This window comes from Lichenostomus cassidix, chromosome Z (genome assembly GCF_008360975.1).
Source record: "Lichenostomus cassidix isolate B80296 chromosome Z, HeHo_3.0, whole genome shotgun sequence".
Lineage (NCBI taxonomy): Eukaryota > Metazoa > Chordata > Aves > Passeriformes > Meliphagidae > Lichenostomus > Lichenostomus cassidix.
This window is the reverse complement of record NC_139511.1, coordinates 59,818,459-59,838,412: the sequence shown is the minus strand read 5'-3', so window position 1 is coordinate 59,838,412 and position 19,954 is coordinate 59,818,459. Positions and strand designations below refer to the sequence as shown.

General features: G+C 38.6%; 1 protein-coding gene across 1 annotated transcript in view; it reads left to right on the top strand.

Moving 5' to 3' along the window:
* The window catches only part of PARP8 (poly(ADP-ribose) polymerase family member 8), a 123,803-nt gene extending 108,046 nt beyond the window's left edge, over positions 1 to 15,757 (top strand). The window contains exons 23-26 of the mRNA XM_085043262.1: positions 724 to 800; positions 1,754 to 1,823; positions 5,387 to 5,471; positions 6,098 to 15,757. Coding sequence (XP_084899388.1) covers positions 724 to 800; positions 1,754 to 1,823; positions 5,387 to 5,471; positions 6,098 to 6,200 — 335 coding nt within the window. The 3' untranslated portion in view covers positions 6,201 to 15,757. The remainder of the gene's footprint in view (positions 1 to 723; positions 801 to 1,753; positions 1,824 to 5,386; positions 5,472 to 6,097) is intronic.
* The last annotated feature ends 4,197 nt before the right edge of the window (positions 15,758 to 19,954 follow it).

Below are 19,954 nucleotides of genomic sequence, written 5' to 3'. Positions count from 1 at the left end.
GATCTTTAAGGTTCCTTCTGACCCAAACCATTCCATGCTTCTATGAAATACAGGATGCTGGAAATGCAAGGAAGCCCGTAGTATCATACAACACAGGAATTTTATGTAAATCAACATGAGAGATACGAATGAGATCTAAGGCACAAATGCAGATGTTTCAATTTCCGAGCTGGAAATACTAACAAATAATTTAATACTTTTACATGTAGATAAAGAGATCAAACCAAGGTAGATTTCAAAACTTAAATTGCCCACACATAAAAATTAATCAGACTTTTAATGGAAGTCTACATAAAGGGCTAAAGATAGTTATCTTAAAGTTCTTTTCTTTGTGATTTTCCTATCCCACCCACATTAAATCAGACTTATACTTCAACCTGAATAGGGTCAATTAGACTAAGGACATGCTGAGCTACAACTCTGTTAAGCAACTATGTAAGAACATTCCTGACCTGAATTCAGTGGCATTTAAGCTCAGGTTTATTTAGTTTTGCACCTACTTAATGCTAACTTGACTTTGCTTAAGTCTTTGCTATACATGCAGAGGTACTGGCAATTTACAGGATTTATATTGTGATATTCTGTGACAAAGTTAACTTGCTTTTTGGGTGCCATGCAAATGACTGTGATTCTCACTGTGCTACTTCTTCCATTCTCATACTTAGTTCTGCTTTTTATGATATTTATAGGCCAGGGTATCTTACATTATTTTAATATTCCTAGGGATGAACAAGAAGCAGCAGAAGGTGTCAGCTAAAGATGAACCAGCTTCAAGCAGTAAGGGCAGTAATACATCACAGGTATGGTACATCAGCCATCTCTGGAAGATTTGTGGGTTTTGTTATTGGGAACTTAGTAACTGAAAGAGAGGTAATATTCCCTTTGTGCAAGTTACCAGTTTTATTGCATTGAATGAAGTCAACAACTTCAGAGACTGGAAATATCAAATACAGCTCAACTGCTTTAGTAAAAATTTACAGAGCATATTGCAGATCTTTTGCCATTCTTTTCCAAGCAGACAAATTTAAGAAGGGAACGAAAATGAAGTATAGCTTTGCATTATGACCTGTAGCAAGCCCTTGCCTTCTGAGTTTTAGACTTCCAGAACAGTGATGCAAAAGAAATTGAGAGTGGTTTTTGCTAGGAAGTGAGCAGCATTTAATTCACAGCAAGTAATTTTTTCTATTTCACAACTTTTACATGTTGAACCATTACAATTCTGCTGTATCTAAAGCAACCTTACAGCATCTGTGCAAAGGGCTAAATTTCAAGTAAGAAATCTTACATCTATCTCCATGATTAACATAGAAAATTACACAATAATTTAGCTTTGACAATAGATTGGTATGTCCCAGCAGAAACTCTCAGAAGTAGGAGGGCCAATAAAATATCAGGGTAGTGACCAAGGAATTGGTGACTAAATTCACCTTTGTTTTTTTTTTTTTCAGATGCCAATTTGTTTATCAGTAACACTGATATTTCTGATAATATTTTTGATTCTGTAATAATTAGGAAATTTTGGATATTATTTTTCTGGATAAAAGAGTTTAAATCCCTCTTATAATAATCCAAATAAGTAATAGGGGTTTCTTTTATGAGTTCTATTATATTGAGAAATAAAACAGAAACATTTTAGAAAGATTACCTCTATGTTTGTTCATTAATAAACCACTGAAAATAGCAGCTGTCTCCTTTTTTTTTTTCACTCTGTTTTATTGCACTAATTCTATTTTCTCACTTTTTTACATCTCAGTCACAGAAGAAAGGACAGCAGTCACAATTTTTGCAAAGCCGTAACTTAAAATGCATAGCCTTATGTGAAGGTAAGCTGGAAGTCCTTTTGAAACTGTTTTAGTCGTGGACAGAGGAGGCACAGGCTACAGGGTGCAAATCAGTAAGACCTTTAGTTGTTTGTTTAGGTAAGAAACTACTGGTAGGTGTATGAGTACCTGCTCAACAGCTGACCTTTATACTTCAGTTAACAACATGTCCCCTCTTTGAACAAAACCAGTGGCACATGCTGAATTTTCATGGAATATCATATACACAATACTGACTGATTATCTGGTCTGTGTTTCAAATGTGATCATATTCCTAAGTCATCAAGAAAACCCAAGTCATGTCCTTTATTTGAAGCACTGACTTCTTGCAAGCTCTTGACAAATGCTTTAACACATAAAAGTCAGAAAACAACACCTTTCCTATCAAATTTCCAAACAATATTTCATTGTTCAGACAAATATACCAATCATCTGGCAACCAGTATGTTCTCTTTGTTTACTTCAAAAATTTTGTGAAGTTAAAAGCTAGTGCATGAGTACAGTCATTGTTGAAAGAGTTGGCTATTCTATTACTAACTAATGAAACCTCAGCAGGTTTTAAGAACAAAGAATTGTGACATTTGGATAAGAATTGCTCTGGTAGCTGGGAACTAGTCTTAGAGATTCTATTAAACCAAATTTTCCCTTCATTTGGAGCATTTGTTTGTTTTAAAAAGCAAAAATTAAGACAGAAGGTGGAAAATGTGTTATTTCAAAATAGAAGCTTACAGATATACATGATTAAGGGTCTCTCAGTCAACATGAAAATGCAATTTGAACTTTGAGGAAAAATACTGAAAATTAGTTCTAAAACTTCCATAAGAAACAAAATTAATTACTTGGTCTTTAACGCCTGGATTTTTAAATGTAAAAACATTATGTAAAATGTAAAGAACTTTTTCATCCATGTTGTTCTTTCCTTGTACTTATTAGTGTATTATCAGTTTTATAAGGCTGAATTTTAAATATTTAGTAAAATATATTTTGCAGATTTCATATTCACTTCAGTTTTCTGTGCAGGGAAGTATTTAGGGAAGATGGGCAATAAAGATTTATGTAAGATTAATTATAAGAAATATTTGTTAAAAATTGCAATTCATGGAAGAAATTGTATCAAAATTGCTTATGCATACAGTTATGGTAATGTTAGAATGAAATAAACCAGGCTATTAGAGTTGTAAGGAACCTACAACTGTCACCTAAGTCCAATTCTGACCAGTTCAGGGCTACCCAAATGATAAGATATGTTATTAAGGGCATTGTCTAAATGCCTCTTAAACACTGACAGGTTGGGAGGACTGGCCACTCTCTAGGAAGGCTGTTGCAGGGTTTGACCACCTGTTATGGCTGAACCCCAGCCAGCAGCCAGGCTCCACACAGCCACTCATCTGTTCCCCCATCAGCAGGACTGGGGAGAGAATCAAAAGGATACGAGCCAGAAAGCTCATTGGTTGAGATAAAGGCAGTTTATAGGGAAAGGAAAAGCTGTGCACACAAGCAAAGCAAAACAAGAAATTAATTCGCTGCTTCCCACAGGCAGGCAGGTGTTCAGCCATCGCCAGGAGAGCAGGGCCCCATCACATGTAGAGGTTACTTGAGAACACAAACACCATCACTGCAAATGTACCCCCCATTCCTCCTTCTTCTTTCATTTTATATACTGAGCATGATGCCATATGGTTTGGAATATCCCTGTGGTCATTTGGGGTCACCTGTCCTGGCTGTGTCTCCTCCCAGCCTCCCATGCACTCCCAGCCCCTTCCCCAGCATGGCAATATGGAAAGCAGAAAAGGCCTTGGCTCTCTGTGAGCCCTGCTCAGCAGAAACAAAACCATCTCTATATTATCAACCCTGTGATCAGCACAAATCCAAAATCAGCCCTATACCAGCCACTGGGAAGGAAATGAACTCTACTTCAGCTGAAACCAGCACACCAGCCTCTCAGTAAAGAAATCGTAATGTCCAGTCTAAACCTCCTCCAGCACAGCTTTGAATCATTCCCACACATCCTGTCAGTGCATACCAGGGAGAGGTGCTCAGCACCTCCCTGTGCCCTTCCTCTCCTCAGGAAGCTGCAGAGAGCAGTGAGATCACCCCTCAGCATCCTTTTCTCTGAACTAGATCAGACAAGCTCCTCCATTACTCTCCAGGACGTGTTTTCCAGCCCTCCCACCAGCTTTGTTTCCCTGCTTGGGATGCACTGAAGGACCTTCCCATCCTTTCCCACCTGCAGGGCTGCCCCAAGGCTGAGCTCAGTGGGATCATCCCCTCTCTGGGTTGGCTGTGCCAGGATCATTCCCTCTCTGGGCCTGTTGTGCCAAGATCATTCCCTCTGTGTTGGCTGTGCCAGGATCATCCCCTCTCTGGGTTGGCTGTGCCAGGATCATTCCCTCTGTGTTGGCTGTGCCAGGATCATCCCCTCTCTGGGCTGGCTGTGCCAGGATCATCCCCTCTCTGGGTTGGCCATGCTCAGTTCTCTGGGATGGGTTTGCCCTCAGGACTGCCTGGGCACTGCTGACCCACACTGAGCCCTCCAGCCCCACATCCCTCTCTGCTGCTGTCCAGCCATGCCTCTCCCAGTTTGTCCCTGTGCCTGGTGTTACTCCATCCCACGTGCATAATCCAGCATTTGGACATGCTAAATTTCATCCCATTAATGATTGTTCAATCCAGTCTATCTAGATATCTCTGCAAGGCCTCTTGTTCCTTCAGGGATTCTACAACACCTCTGAGATTGGCATCAGCAAACTTGGCAGCATTGCATTCACCTGCTGCATCCAGAGGGTGGATAAACACATTGAACAGAACTGACCCTGCAGTGGAGCCCTGAGGAACACCACTGGTGTGACCAGGCACCAACCAGATGTAGCCCCATTCACTACAACACCTTGGACTCAGTCCCTCAGCCAGTTCTTCACCCACCACAGCATGAACCTGCTCATCCCACAGCTGGACAAATTGCCCAGAAGTGAAATGCACCTAGATATCTTTTTTCAAATGCAGATTGATAGCATAGCTTCTAGTTAGCAATAACAAGCCTTCTTTCCTGTGTTGTTCTGCTGGTAAGCAACCTATCATCAAATACCTTGACTCATAATTGCTATGGTTACTTGTTTTAAATATTTGGTATTATTGCACATCCCAGATTTGCCATAAAGTCGTTTCAGGCTTTGTCTTAAACATCCTCATTTTGGATCAGCCATCATCAAACACAAATATCTCTTGCAAAGGCTGATTGTATGTCTCAGATCCTCCCTAGCAGACCTATGGCTTTTTAAATTGAGCTTTTAATAAACGCATTTTTTTAAGCTTTCATTCCAATTAACAACTTGCTCCCATACATTAAGCATCTGTGTTTTCAGAAAAGTATATGTTGGAATCAAGAATCGAGTTAATCTCCCTGTTTGTACTAGCAGCCAACTCAAAATCTGTGCCGCACCACAGACATGTAGGGGAAAGCTGCACATTCCCAAAGCCTGTTGAAAATGTATTAACCCCAAAATCTTTTAGAGCAGTGTTTTCCATGCATGTTTTCATCACTGTGAAATTTATTGTTTCCCTGACAGTGATAACCTCACCTGATCTGCACAAACATGGGGAGATATGGGTAGTTCCCAATACAGATCACGTGTGTACAAGATTTTTCTTTGTGTGAGTACAAAGCTTCTCTTAACATTCGACTTCATATTAGACCTTTCTCCTCATGTTCCCTCCAACAGTTGTAATTAAAGTATGATAAAAGATATTTCTTCCTAATTCTGTTCAGTATCACTTCATTTTTCATCCTTCATTGTACTTATTTGTGCTAGAAGTGTATGGATAAGCTAATGACAAAGGTTTAGTAGATGTCTTGTTCTGGTATAAATGAAGAGAGCGTTAATGCTTCCTCCCATTCAGTGGCATTACTTCATGTTATAGTAAACCTATGCATGTATTGTAAAACCTAACTTATATTTATGTGTGTGTGTTTAAGCTGAGGAATTCTTTAAAGGCTTCTGGTCTGTGCTGTGAGCATTTCCCCCTTTCACCTAACACTTGTCCTCTTTGAGTCCCAGTGGCTTATTCAGCCTCAGGGTTTCAGTGATGATGGCAGCCTTGCCACCTTCCACTCTCCAGAGTTTAGGATCTGCATAAAAAGATGAAGCACAGCAGAGCACTTCAATAGAAACTTGTTAACGTATAGAATGAGCACTTAGAGGACGAGAGTTTTTGATGATTTTATGTAGATTAATAAAACACTAATATAATTTTATTTTCTGTACCTTTTTTTTTTTTAGTTATGAAGATGGTCAAGTGGGTGATACAAGTATAAACACACAGGAACCAAACATTCATAAAGAGATTCTTCGAGTCATTGGCAATCAAACTGCTACTGGTTAAAAGGACCACTCTTATTTAATTGATGTGAAGCCTTCCTCAGTCTCAAAGCTGGATTTTGAACTGAAGAAGATGCAAAAAACTAATTTATTATTATTATACTAAGCAAATTAACCATTTGAATACTTACTGTTTTCTTACTTAGTATTTCGTATCTCATCAAAATACCTGAGATGGTATCAATTAGCAACTGTAGGGGTGCAAAGTCTATTATTATACTAAAACAATTAATAATTAAACAGGCATTTGGGTTGCTCACAATAAACAGACATTAAAAAGGACTTTTGTGCTGATATTTTTATACTAAACTTCAATTGGAAGTTTTAGTACTGTATACTGGTATTTTAAATTTAGAATGACTGAACTACAAGTAAGAGAGAAGATTTTATAGCGGAGCACCTGTATTATGCAGGATACTTTGCAATAAGTAAAATATTCTCGTATTAAAACACAATAAGAGGTTGTTGGGAACATGTAACATTGAAGAGATTGGTTACCTGCAGCTATCTTTGATTCTTTTTATTTTACACAAATGCAGCTAGCATTTAAACTCAAAGGTGAAAACAACAATGCATTTTTTATTTGCTGGTTGAAAAAAAGCAAAATGATTGTGATGGTATATGTTCAGCTTTCTTTATCTTCTCTGGAAACACTGTATTACCCATTAAGCAGCTCAGTTGCATTTTTTAATTATATAAGCCTAGGAAACACCTGGAAATCCAGAAGCTGTTAATTTCCTTTTTAGAATTTTGTTTTTTATATACTAGATTTTACAATTTCATTAGATCAACAAGGTTTTTTAATGTTTGCATCTTAACTTCAGTGAAACTGCTCTGTGATTAAATTTATCCACATATTTTAAAGTATGTGCTGAGTTAAGGCTTTTACATGGTTGAGTTGATTGTTGGTGCATCAGAAAATATATACAAATGCAAAATTCTACTGATTTTGTCTTGGTGAAATAGTTTTATTAATTAATTTCTAAGCGATAAGAAATCAATTTAAATATCTCTGTCTTTTAAATTTACAACTGTTTTTTCCAAGTATGATGGCAACACAGACAGAGAAGGGTCCAGTCTCCAAGGCTTAAAGCAGACCCTGTGCCCTGATGAATGCCGTTGGCAGCCCTCATGGTAGCTGTGCTGAAGCATCAATCACACCCTTGAACATGGAGAGCAGTTCAACTTACCCATCTGTGCAACTACTGCAAGCCACCTCAGAAAGCAAAAATAGACTGAATCCTCTCTTATGTTACTTTCATAATAAAGATACTAAAGCACCAAGTAACAGCACAACAGAGCACAGGTGTGTTTGTTTTTTTTGAACAGAACTGAATTAGATATGCTGTAATGGGTGATTCCTTCTTTCTAGTTCAAGGTACACGCCTGCATTACTTGCTGCAATTGAAGTGCCCGAGAAGTAAAATAGTGGTATTTGGCCTAGGAGCTTATACCTGGAGATGTATTTTAGCATTCTAGATTTAGTTGGTGGGGACTTAAGTTTTTCTGGGTTCATATCCAGGCTGATAAAGCCAATTCTGTTTGCATATCCCTATTTTGTTATTAGTTCTGTTGACTTGCACTCTCATTTGGTGGACCCTTAAACTGAGAATCACTGCTCTAATTGTTATCTTTCTTGTTGGGATGCAGGTTAACTTCTTGAAACAAAAATGTTTCCTGAAATTTGTCTGTCTGCATAAGGACTGCCTTAGGTTGTGTGACTGGACAAAGTCAACATAATTCAGAAGTGGAGCTGAAACCCTGGCATGACCATCTCTGTGTAATGGTCCTGCTGTATGTGTCTGAATCACTGTGTTTTGCCTAACAAAGAGAAACTGGGAAGCAAGTCCATAAAGATGTTCTATGATTATTTGCTGGGCTGATAGTCCACCATTCTGGGATGCTTCTTCCAAAAAAACTAGGATAAAAGAGAGATGACCATGAGTGAACTGGAGAAGCCAAGCAAACAGTCTTCTTCCACATCCCCTCAAGCTGCAGCAGGGTCACCAATTAAACCCTTGAATGAATCTGAAATGTAGCTAAGGAGTTGACGTCTGTTTGCATTGTGGGGCCATGATATTGGTCATGGATGGTGCCATCCCAAGTGCAACCCCAGAAAAGGGAAGGGAAAAACACATTGCTGCTAAATGTTAAGACTGCTCAGAGACTTGTTTTAAATAGATGAGCCTCAGTAAAGGACAGTGTGGGGGAAAGCAGGGCTCCAAGTTGTATGGAGGCCTTGCTATTGTAAGGTGCCTGTCTCAGGGAGTGCAGAGGTGACTGACTGAATGGGGGAGAAGGATGGTGGTCAGGAGTAAACGGTAGAATGTGACAAGCACAGGTGTTACAAACCAGTGGAAGAGGGCAAAACCTTTAAGGGAGAAAGGTAGTTCTGAAGGGACAAGATGGTATTAGCAGCTCAAGACTCATGGTGCATGGCAGGAAGTGGAACTGGGAGAACCAAGCATGGGGATATGCAGCCCATGGCAGTATGGGCAGCACCATGCCCAGGGCAACTGGCCACCTGAAAAGGTGTCACTGGCTAAGGTACAGTGCAAAGACACAAGCCAGCGTCGCACGTAAACAGCAGTTGAACTAGAACAAAATTCTCTCGCCAGGAACTCAGTCATTTTTTTCTTTAGCTAGTATAGTAACGAGAAACTTCTAAGGCTTTGTACTATTTGCAGGTGAATGTGAATCTTCATTTAACAAAGTATTAGTTCTCATTATTTTTAAAAGGTGAGGGGAACGAGGGATGTTCATTTGGCATCTGTTACTCAAAAATAGATAATCCTTATATAGCAAACTTCAAAGCTGAAACAAAGACTTTTATCACCAAGAACTGGAATGAAAAAGCATGAGAATGAGATTTTTTTGAAGGATTTGTCCTTTGGGGTTTTATGCAAAGTTGGAAGTTGCATGTTGCCAAATGCTTCCAAATAACTTTGATTAACATGGATTCCAGGGAATGAAAAATAAAAACCCAGGGTCATTTGAGCAAGACCCTGTGTTATGCCCGAAGCCCTTGCATTTCCCTTCCTTGGTTACCATGCTCAGATATTGGTGATAGAGCAATCATAGTAACTCCTGCTGTAAAGATGTAGGCTTTCCACAGATGGCTTTTAATCTAAGAAAGTAGAGCCCCAGGCTCTGCCATATCACTTGGTAGAAATTTCCATGAAGTCATTGCTGTCACCAGACCCAGTATGGAGGAACCAAGGGAGTTCGTGATGAATAGCTTTCTAACTCCTTGCTACATCCTACAATAAAATGCAAGCCCTCCTTGTGTGGAAAAGTTTGACAGAAAAATTACAGTAGTACTTTAATGTTGCACCCTGATTATGAATTGCTGTATTTGTACTGCTGAGTATCTCAAACATTGAGAAAAGAGTCCAGAAAGATGTTTTTAAATTTTTCTTGATATTCAGGCAAGTATTTAGCATTCAAGGGCTAAATTAAGCAATTTGAGGTACGTTTTTCTATTATAGGAATCAGCATAGCCCTGTTTTCTTCAACAGTGCTACACTGTTTTGATAACCCGAATCTTTGGCTTCCTATTACTCTACCATAAAGTGGCCAGGTTGTGTAATATTTTAGTTAATGTTTTACAGGAACTAGTCAATGACACTGGAATTTTTTAGGCTTAAATTTTTCCTCTACAGCCCTTGAAAAACTCTTAATGATGCTGAATGATTTTAACATAATAGCTGTTGGTACTAAAAATGCATATGATGAATTATGCTAAGATTATGCTTTTGTTAATACAAATATAAAGTCACTCCAAATGAAGGCTTTGTGCATAGATCAATTATACTTTGCTTATAAATCACTTACTACTGTGAAAATAATTAGCATAATTCCAAAAAGGATGAATACAATGTAGAAAAAAAGGGGACAACTGAATTAAGAGATTCATGGTTTGGAAAGAGACACTGAAAAAACCCCAAACCGTAAGCAAATGCAAAAATAATACCAAGTTACTTAAGAATTGTATTAATTTAGATAGAGTTTTTTCTTGGCTCTGGGACATGGAAGTGGGACACAAAGAATATGAGCCATGACTCACCACGTGCAGCCTCTGCTGGCAGCGCTGCTGCAGCTGGAATGGCCCTGGCCACCCATTCTCTCCTCTCCTGGGCACACAGCATGCTGTGGTGTTTTATTTGCGAAATTGAGGTGTTAATCTGGTGTCTGTGCAATGTCTTTATTACAAACACCACCTCAAGGTGAAGGATGATCCTGTTGACTAAACTGAGCAAGGTCTGTTGTTTGTAGAGCAGTTATGATTCTGTGAAGCACTGCAAGTTGTTCAGAAAGGATCTTGAGTCCAGACAGATGAATTTATTCCTTAAATAAATTCCACTCAGGAGTGGAGGGACACATGCTTCAGAAGGGGATAAATAAAAGGGGATAAATAAAAGGGGATAAATAACAATGGGGAAATTTACTCCAAGCAGAGCGTCATTCTGTGTTGCACAGTGTGTCAAATGCACCAGGATGTTGCCAGGAGCTCGAATTTCCTGATTTGTGTTTGGAAACAGGTCTGAAAGCACTGACCTCCTCTGTCTGTCCTGGCATGTCAGTGTTGTACTCCTGCTCACAGGCTGCAGCAACAGCCACTGACAAGAGCCAAGGGAATAAGACAGCTTGAACTGCTGTTCCATAGCATTTTGATTGCACGCTCCTGCTAAGTTTCAGTCTGCCACAGAACAGCTATGATGTAAATTATTGCCCATTACACTTTGCATTGGGATTTTGTATATGTACCAGGCGTAAGGCTTTTGTAAAGGGAAAAAAATTAGTTTTTAGATTAACATATCTACTGTGTGGAAAACTTGTTGAAAAGATTGCATTAAAAATTTATCAGACAGTCAGTAAAAATAGTCCTTAGACATTTAATTTAATGTTCTAAAAATAATTTTTGAACTTACCCAGTACATATTGTATCTTTGAATTTTAACAAACAGCCACTCCTTTATGTAAACATAAAATATGCCAATGTTTCTTTTAACTCCGTAGCCTTTTTTTCTCCAAATAAATTTATTAAATTCTGTGCACAAACTCATACTGCAGCCTGCTATTTAGCCTATGGTGCCTTAGAGTTACTCAAATATTTAACAAAATGGAGATAATGTAAATACTGCCAGAAGATCACTAAGGCCAAATATTTTCTCTATTCACTTTTTACTGCACTTGCTTTCTATTGCTATTTAAGCCTATTTTATTCAGCTTTGTAACAGCTATAGCATTGTAGCCAATGTAAATGTTTACCTTCAATAAATCAGAATTTGTTCAACAAGCACTGGGCATTTGGGCACTATTTTGAGAACTCTGTTCAAAGTTAAAACAGCCATCTAAGAATTGAACTGCATCTGAAGCAGTTTCTTTTGCTAATCTCAATGACATCTAAAAGTTATGCCATGCTTTTACAAATGTTCTTTGAAGTAAAATTTTTTTTCAGTGATCTTTTTAAAAACATTTACATGAACAGTAAAAACAGCTTTTCTTGCTGTATTTGTCTGAATGGGTTACCCAACTATAATTAAAGCATTGTTTTGCATCTACAGTATCATAAAATGCATAAGGATGTCTCAAGATGCTTTTTATAATTGCTTTTAAAGAAGTCCTCTGTTTTTCTGTAGAGCTGTTTTTGTCATGAAAACACAGCAAATATATGACAAACCATGCCATACTTTAATGTGGCTGTGTTTAAAGTATAAATACACATCTGCAACTCATAAAATATGCAGACATTTGTGGGACTGGTTATTAATTCAGTGAGTGTACTGTTTTTTTCACTGCCTGTGAGCTCATTTTAATTATACGGGTGGATATCTCTTGCAACTTCTGAAAGTTTTACATTTTGCTTGTTAAATTTATTATTTTGTTACTGCAAATTTTGGATTGAAAGAGTCAAAGTGGTACTATTATTTTGACTGCTGTGAAGCATATTACACTATGACTATCAGAGAGACAAAAAAGATACATCATTGCCACCATAAATGATTGATAATTTGCCTTTGATTTGTGTACAGGCTGGATCTTGAATTCTCTAATGGAAGGGATATTCCAAATTTTGGGGATCTTTGGAGCATTGGCTCCCAAATTAACAAAAGAAGAGCTGAATCAGTGGGGAAATATCAGACCTCTGTAGAATTGGTACCCACAGAGAGCAGGAGGGACAGAATTTATATTCACTTTGGCTTAATTTGCTTCATTTCCAAGTGGCTACATCACAAATTTTCTCACTAGACACCAATTTTAAGTTTTCTGTTGAGAAGGTCTATGGTATATTGTATTCACCTTTGGACAGTTTCATGTAGGACCCAAGAGATTAGTATTGACAAACAATAATTGACAGCAGTAAAAAATTATCGCAATGGACAAGAGCTAAATTTAAATACATTTTTAAGAGGAAGAAGAGCAGAAAATCCAAGAAAATACCACCATTGCAAAAATTACACACTGTTTTCATTAAGCTGTGTTTGCACACTTGACCAACTTCTCTTTTTTGGAATGAGTGTGCAGTGCAGATTGGAGCAAATACTTTTGCACAGGGGTCACAGCCTGGGCTCCCTCCAAGAGGGATTTGTCCTCCTGAAATATTGGGAGGCAACTTGAAAGAGCTGCATCAAATGGATGAAGCCAAAAATAGCTGAGGGCAACAACTTTGCTGTGCCCCAGCTCTCAGCACAGTGCAAACATTTTAAGAGAAGAAAAGGAATGGAACAAAAGGCTCAGAGCTTTGCAAAAGCCTAGTGTCAAAACAGGTGAAAAACAGGAACAGCACTTGGAAAACAAAACAAATTGGCATTTTTATTAGACCACATTGTAGATCCCTCAGGTTGATTTTCTTAAATTTTGCATACATTTTCCATTTACAGTTAAGTGTAATTCAACACACAGAAATTGAAGCCTCTGAACGGGGCATAAGGCTCTTTTAGCATCAGCACTATATGTAGCAAACCCATGTGCAAGGCGTCAGCTATTGGATTCCAGCCAGTTCCAGAAAACTGGCATTTAGCAAGATGCTGAAGCTGTGGGAATTACACTAGCAGCAGGAACAGTGACTGCTGGAGAAGCAAGAACAGCACAAGTCTCCAGGGATTGTGTCTGGAAAAAAAATACAGGAACTTCTGGCTTATGGTTTGTTCAACAAAAGCCAGAGCTTATCATCAGCACAGCAATTCTAATTTGTAACTTTTAAAGAGAAAGCTTTCCATTGTTTGGGAGAAATGAGTAGGGGGAAAAAAACATAGTTTTCTTCAACCTGCTATAGCTGGAGAGTTCAGTCTAGTAGCATGTCTGGGGTGATGTCCTGTTGTACTTGCATGCAGCAGGTTTGCTTATAGAAGTAGTTAGCAACTTTGTTACAGATCTCAGGCAGAATTAGGAATGTCTCAATTAGCTGACGGTTCCTTGGAGCCTGTCTTATGTTTTATATGCTTATTCTAATGGAGTCTACACAGGTAAAATATTCCAGAAAGGGAATCAGTGGCTGATACTTGTTGGTTTTCAACTCTGATCAGACTGTTCTTCCCATGTGAGCTGCCAAACAATTTTGCTTTCTGTTTAAAAATAAAAAAAAAAAAAAATCCTTCATCTCTCCTCCAGATCTTTCCATCTCTTCTAGACAAGTTTGAGTGTATTTCTGTTCAAAACCATATACCAAGGTCAATTCAGTATGAAGAAGTTCAAAGATGAGAGGAGTCAGAGCCTAAACTAATTGGAGTAGGTATAAATGTAATCTGAATGTATATAGATAAAAAGATATATGTTTAAAACTTGCAATATAGAAATGTTAGCTGAAAAAGTGCTTTTCACTCAAAACAAAGGATCACAATATCATTGTTCACAACCCTTCTGACAAATGCAATTTATTACACAGTTTTTAACTACCCTAATATGATAGGTTTTGGTAGGTCTGACTTGATGACTTTTTATCAATGACATGTTTTGCTAGAGTGTTTTAAATTTTTGCCTGTGGGGAATTCAGTCACACCTGCTCTGTATGTGTTACCATGTAGGTGGCATGTTGTGCTTCATGCAATATTCCACGTGGGTGAAATTGTATTATACCACTCTTTGGCTTTTTATTATCTTATGCAAATTTTGATTTCATGCTTGCCATGCTAATCAGTAGGACATGATTATCAAAAATCTCAGGATCTTGTAGCACCAATCTCACTCCAGATTCCTTCTGATATTATGTGCTTTGGAACTTTGCATCTGTTTTTTTCAGCTGCATCTCTTGACAGTACCAGTAACATTCAGTCAATTTTTGCCCTGTTTATAAAGGTCTTTGGGTGGTTGCTAAACGACTTGATAAACCTAAGAGGTGGCAATTCTGTCTCTCTGAGAGTTGATTTATCTTTATCTTTTTTGTCAAGATCTTTTTTTTTTTTTAAGTCTCCAATGGTCTCTTCCACTACCAAAAATTACAAAAAAATTAGTGGACTTGTTGGTGAGATGAAAATTTTGCTGTTTGTTATGTTGTTCAATGACTTCATATTCAGTATAGCTATGCTAATGTGACCTAAATTTCTGATCCATTGCAGATCTCTTTCCTGTCACTCTTATCGCTCACGGGCCTAGCCTTTAGAAAAGCATCAGATATGAGAATTAAAACACAATAATATTGAGTATATTTCAGTTAAAATGCAAAAATATGCAGCCATGAATAGCAAAAAAGTATTGAAATTACAGTCCTTCAAAATGAAAAGTGTGTACAAACTATTAACTTATACATGAGAACAAGAATGTGTAGCCAAATAGGTATGCCAGGAAGGATGCTGTTAAAAGTTAATGAATTTTATAAACACAATTTCCTGTCCTAATTTTCTTTCCTCTAAGGAAATTTGGCAGTGTAAGTTCAAAATACTCCCTACCTGTAATTCTGGCCCTGTCTTTAAGCAGGGTTTAGATTGGATTGCTGGTCTTTCCTTCACAGATTCTTCTTTTCCTGTGTTGCTGTGAGGAAAGCTTACTGGGGTCTTAGTTACTTTAAAGAGTGTTACTGATCTCCTAAATTAATCTGCTTGAACAATTTCCATTGGTTGGTTTGAAATGGACTTTTCCATCAATTATCTATCATAGGCATTTGCTTCCTTTCCATAGAGATTTTTTGTGTTTGTAAACCTCAAGTCTTGAGTTTTACTTGAACAAATCTTTTCTTAAGGGGATTGAAAGACTTGATGGTATGTGTGCATGAGATTTATTATGAAAATTTTTACTTTTGTCTTTGTAAGTGGTGTCTCAGTGGCCTGGGCAGCAGGTGCTTTGGTGTAGTGCAACAATTTATGAATTGGTCCCAGCGAGGACTGATTTTGATTTTGGCTTTTAGGGTATCATTGACCCATTGGATAAAGCTAAAAATTCTGACTATTCTGATCAAATTCTATTGTCTGTAAATCATGTTACTTTGTGTAAACTGTTCCTTTACATTATCTGCTCTGTGAATCTCTATTCATATATATTCCTGCCAACTCTACTATGCATGAATGCAAAGAAAGAAACAAAGGTACAATAAAGATGTGGTTCATGGTCCCTGCTGACTGGAAATTGTGTGTGGGTTCATGGAGAGTGAAATTGTGCAAGAGATACCTCTAGCAGCTTTGTGAGCTGAGCAGTTGCTTTTCATGCCCAGCAATGTTCTTGGACCTGTTCATTTTGCTTGTTCCAGCACAGCCATGCTGGCCAGACTTGGTCTGTTTTTTTGTCAAGATCAAGATCGTTGCTCTGAAGTGACAGAAGTATTCCTTGGTGGGAGATTTTATTTCTTAGGGCACTGCTGTGCTTGCTTTTCACTTTGTAAAGTTTCCTGTGGCGAAAGCAAATGCAAAATGTATGAAGGATACTGTTATTTTGATTTGTAGCATTTTTCCTACATCGTGAGTAAGTACAAGTGATCCCACAGCATTCAGGCCTCTACATACACTTCAGAATCCACAACAACTGACTTTGGTTTTCTCTGACTAGATACATATATACACATGCATATATCCTTTTTAATGTTGGCATTTTGATTACCAAGTAGGTGTTTGAATATAGGAAAGTGGGCACCATTTTTTTACATACACAGAGATTGTCTAGACTTGCAAAGAAAGCTGAGCAAGTAGAGCTCAGTTATGAACAAAGATTTATATCGGTGCTCTGCTAAACAGAGACTACTGAATCCTGTGGGTGGTTTTATAAAAAAGTGTGAGCAAACGTCTACTGGAAAGTTAATTCTCTGTGATCAGAACAGATTCAGAACCAAGCTTCTTGAGGTGCAAGGCTTGTGTTTTAACATATTCCATCCCACCAGCCCCAAAACAAGGATTTGTTTAAATACTTGTACTTGCTGCTTTTTTTTCTTTTTCTTTTTTTTCTTTTTTTCCCTCCCCACCAGAAACTTTCTCTGGGCAAATAACTATATCCAAAAACTTTTCTAACTGTAAAAGCCATTGCCAGTTAATCACAGCTATGTCAGTTTAAGGATGTGATTTCCACAAGTTAGTCCCTTAGATTTATGGTGCTCTCTATGATTTTTATTTTCCCCCCACATTATGAATGCCTCATTTCTCTTGAGGGTTATAAAAACTTGAAAGGTATAGTAGCAATATACAATGCAGACTTCCTTGCACCCTCTTGCTGGTCTGCATAAAACCTGAATTGAGGTACTCATTTCCTGCAGTGATTAATCAACCTAATGTGATCACTTGATGAAAATCAGGCTATAGAAGTTAGATATTTTGAAGAGGAATGTTGAGCTTGAGGTTTTTGTTTCACAGAGCCCTTGCAGCAGTGAGTGAAATTTTTTCTCTCATGGTTTGAACTCATGTCTATAATTTTGATTTTATTTCTTGAGGCCAGGATGTGGGGCCAACCACCTAAGGGCTACTTTAATGAGGAAGCAATTTTGCTTGTAGTATTGTTCCTTCAGTCTCCATACTAGACCAAACTGCTGGAATGAAATGCTTTTCCAAGGTGTTTTTGGTAGGCAGGGTTTGCTTTCCTCAGGGTTCACCAGGCAGTATGCCTTAAAATTTGGCCATTCCTTCGATTTCCCTCTGAAGTGAGTACTATCTTCAGTTACACCTGAGCCATGGGGTCCTTCACCTTCTCCAGCTTGCCCAGATGCATTTCACTTGTCTCATGGAGGTTCAAACTGAACTATTTTTTTAAATTCAGCTCCAGCACCTCCAAAGGCTCACTTACAGTCTACTACATGTATTTTTCCTCAAGAAATACTTGTTCTGTGCTCACATTTTAAGCATTTGCATAAACGCTGTCTTGGAACTATATTGTTGCCACAAAAAGTATCAGAGGGCTGGAGGACCTCTCCTACGAGGACAGGCCAAGGGAGCTGGGACTGTTCTTCCTGGAAAAGAGAAGGGTCTAAGGGAGACCTTATTGCAGGTTTCCAGTCCCTTTAGGAGACTTATAAGGAAGACAGGGAAAAGCTTTTTACCTGGGCATATTGCAATAGGACAAGTAGTAAGGGTTTTAAAACATAAGAGGACTGATTCAGACTAGATAAAAGGAAGAAATTACTTACAATGAGGACATTGAAACACTGGAACAGGTTGCTCAGAGATGTAGTGGTTGCCCCATCCCTGGAAACCTTCAAGGCAGGATGGGGCTCTGAGCAACCTGATCTTGTTGAGGATGTCCAGGCTGATTGCAGGGGGTTGGACTAGATTGCTTTTACAGATCCCCTCCAACCCAAACCATTCTATGATTGTGTGGAGAGCATTTACCAGAATATAATCACCTGTCTATTTCCTGGCCAATCTCTGAGGGCTGGAGACCTGTCTCCTCGCTTTTCCCAGTACTGGCTAGACAGTATTACCTCTGTCTCTTCTTATATACACTATAGAAATTTCACATGAAAAGTGCCCATGCCACTGGGGCACAAGCCCTAGCCCGGCCCAGTTCAAATGATTTTTCTACATAAAAGGGGTCAGCTGGTCAAAAAGTAAAATGTGTGAACTCCCTGATGGATTTAGGGAGAGATAGTTTTGAGATCTAATGCCAGTGTTGCAGTAGCAAAAATATAACAGCCTGAGCTTTCAAGCATTTGTCAAACTCTCTGCACACCTCAGCATAATCAGATTTGGATTCTCATCAATGCTATGTGAGATTAATGCACTATACCCTTTTCTCCACAGTCCCATTAAATATGTGACTGCATGCTAAATTCAAGTCAGAGCATATCTTCTACACAGCAGTCCTAAGAGAAATCAGCCTCAAAAACTGCAGAAATGCATATAGTGTGCCAAATCTAAGGGGAAATAGTGCTAAGAATCTGTAACTGTGAGTGTAGAAACTTCTTTCTGAACAGGAAAGAAAAAGCCTTGTGTCAGAGATGTAGGAACAGATGGTAGTGATTTATCCTAAGTAGGATGTGGGATTTGAGTTCTTCCCTCTGTTCCAAGAACCCCTTTCCCGTTGTCCTCCTTGTGGTGCAAGGCAGCAGTTCTCAATTCATAATCCGTGGAAAACCAGGCACACCCAAAACACCACTCTAAAAGAAGATGGGCCAGTGGCTTAAAGCCACATGTGTAATATACACCAAAAAGAACTGAAAGCACAGAGAGTGCATATTTTACAATATGGAAAGTATTCTTCAGCTTGCAGAACTAGCACAATAAAAGCAGATGTGTTCTGGGTTATCCATTGGTTGCATGAGCAGAGAGAGGGAAACTCTTCCTCAGCAACACTGACAGTGCAAGCATTCCCTGAGGAAATCTGGCTCAGGCATAATGCTGAGGACCCATTCCTTCAGCCTCTCACTGTGGACTCAGGACTGAGAGTTTCAGCTAACACCAGCTGTCAGTAAAAAAGTCCAGGAGAGAGGGAGGGTAATCTGTGAAAGGTAAAACCATAATTTTGTAGAACAAGATCTGAAGAAAAGTGAGTGTGTGGGCTGTGTGTTTTCTACCAGAAATACCAGTGAATGAATGAGTTCTGGGTAGTGTTCCTGGGGTAGAGAAATGTGTGTGCCATGTTATAGTCCCACTCATTTTCTGTAAAAATAACATGGCTATCTTTATTATTGTCCTTTGCTCATAAACTAACTCAAATGAATCACTCTCATAGGACTTTCTTTAGCCCTGCTTCTAAGCTTTGTACATTGAGAAAACTGACTGCTGGAATTCCTACAGGAGACTGGATATCAAGGCTTTTCCCAAAGCCAGGAAAAGAAACAAGTCATATCAAAGAAAGGGATACAGCAGTCTGTGTCCCTCACAGCTGGTCTGTTCTTCTCAGCGGAGCAGATATGAAATTTAGTTATGACAATCAAAGTAAGCAAATCATAGAAATGAGTTTTCTACTAGTGATAAACAATATTGCTTTTTCATAAAAGCCAATGCCTTCTTTGGCAATCATAATAAGGAAAACGAGATGTGCTCAGTTTTTCCTAAGAGAATGGATATAATACAGCTACCTTCTCTGCTCTTTTTTTTCAGAAATATTTGCCTGCAGCTGCCCACCAAGTATCTAATCTCTGTAAAAGTACCATCTAGTTCATGTTTTCCGAATTTTGTGTTAATATTGATTTGAGTAGGGATTTATGTCATGGGCAAAACAGACTCATCTTTGGGATATTAATTGGATTTATTACAAACAAAAGCAGAGGAGGGTAATGAGAAATAACATACACCATAAAAACACCTTTCCCCACCCCTCATCCTTCCCTTCTCCCCCACAGCAGCACAGGGAGACAGGGAATGGGGATTGCAGTCAGTTCATCACACGTTGCTCCTCCCCCTG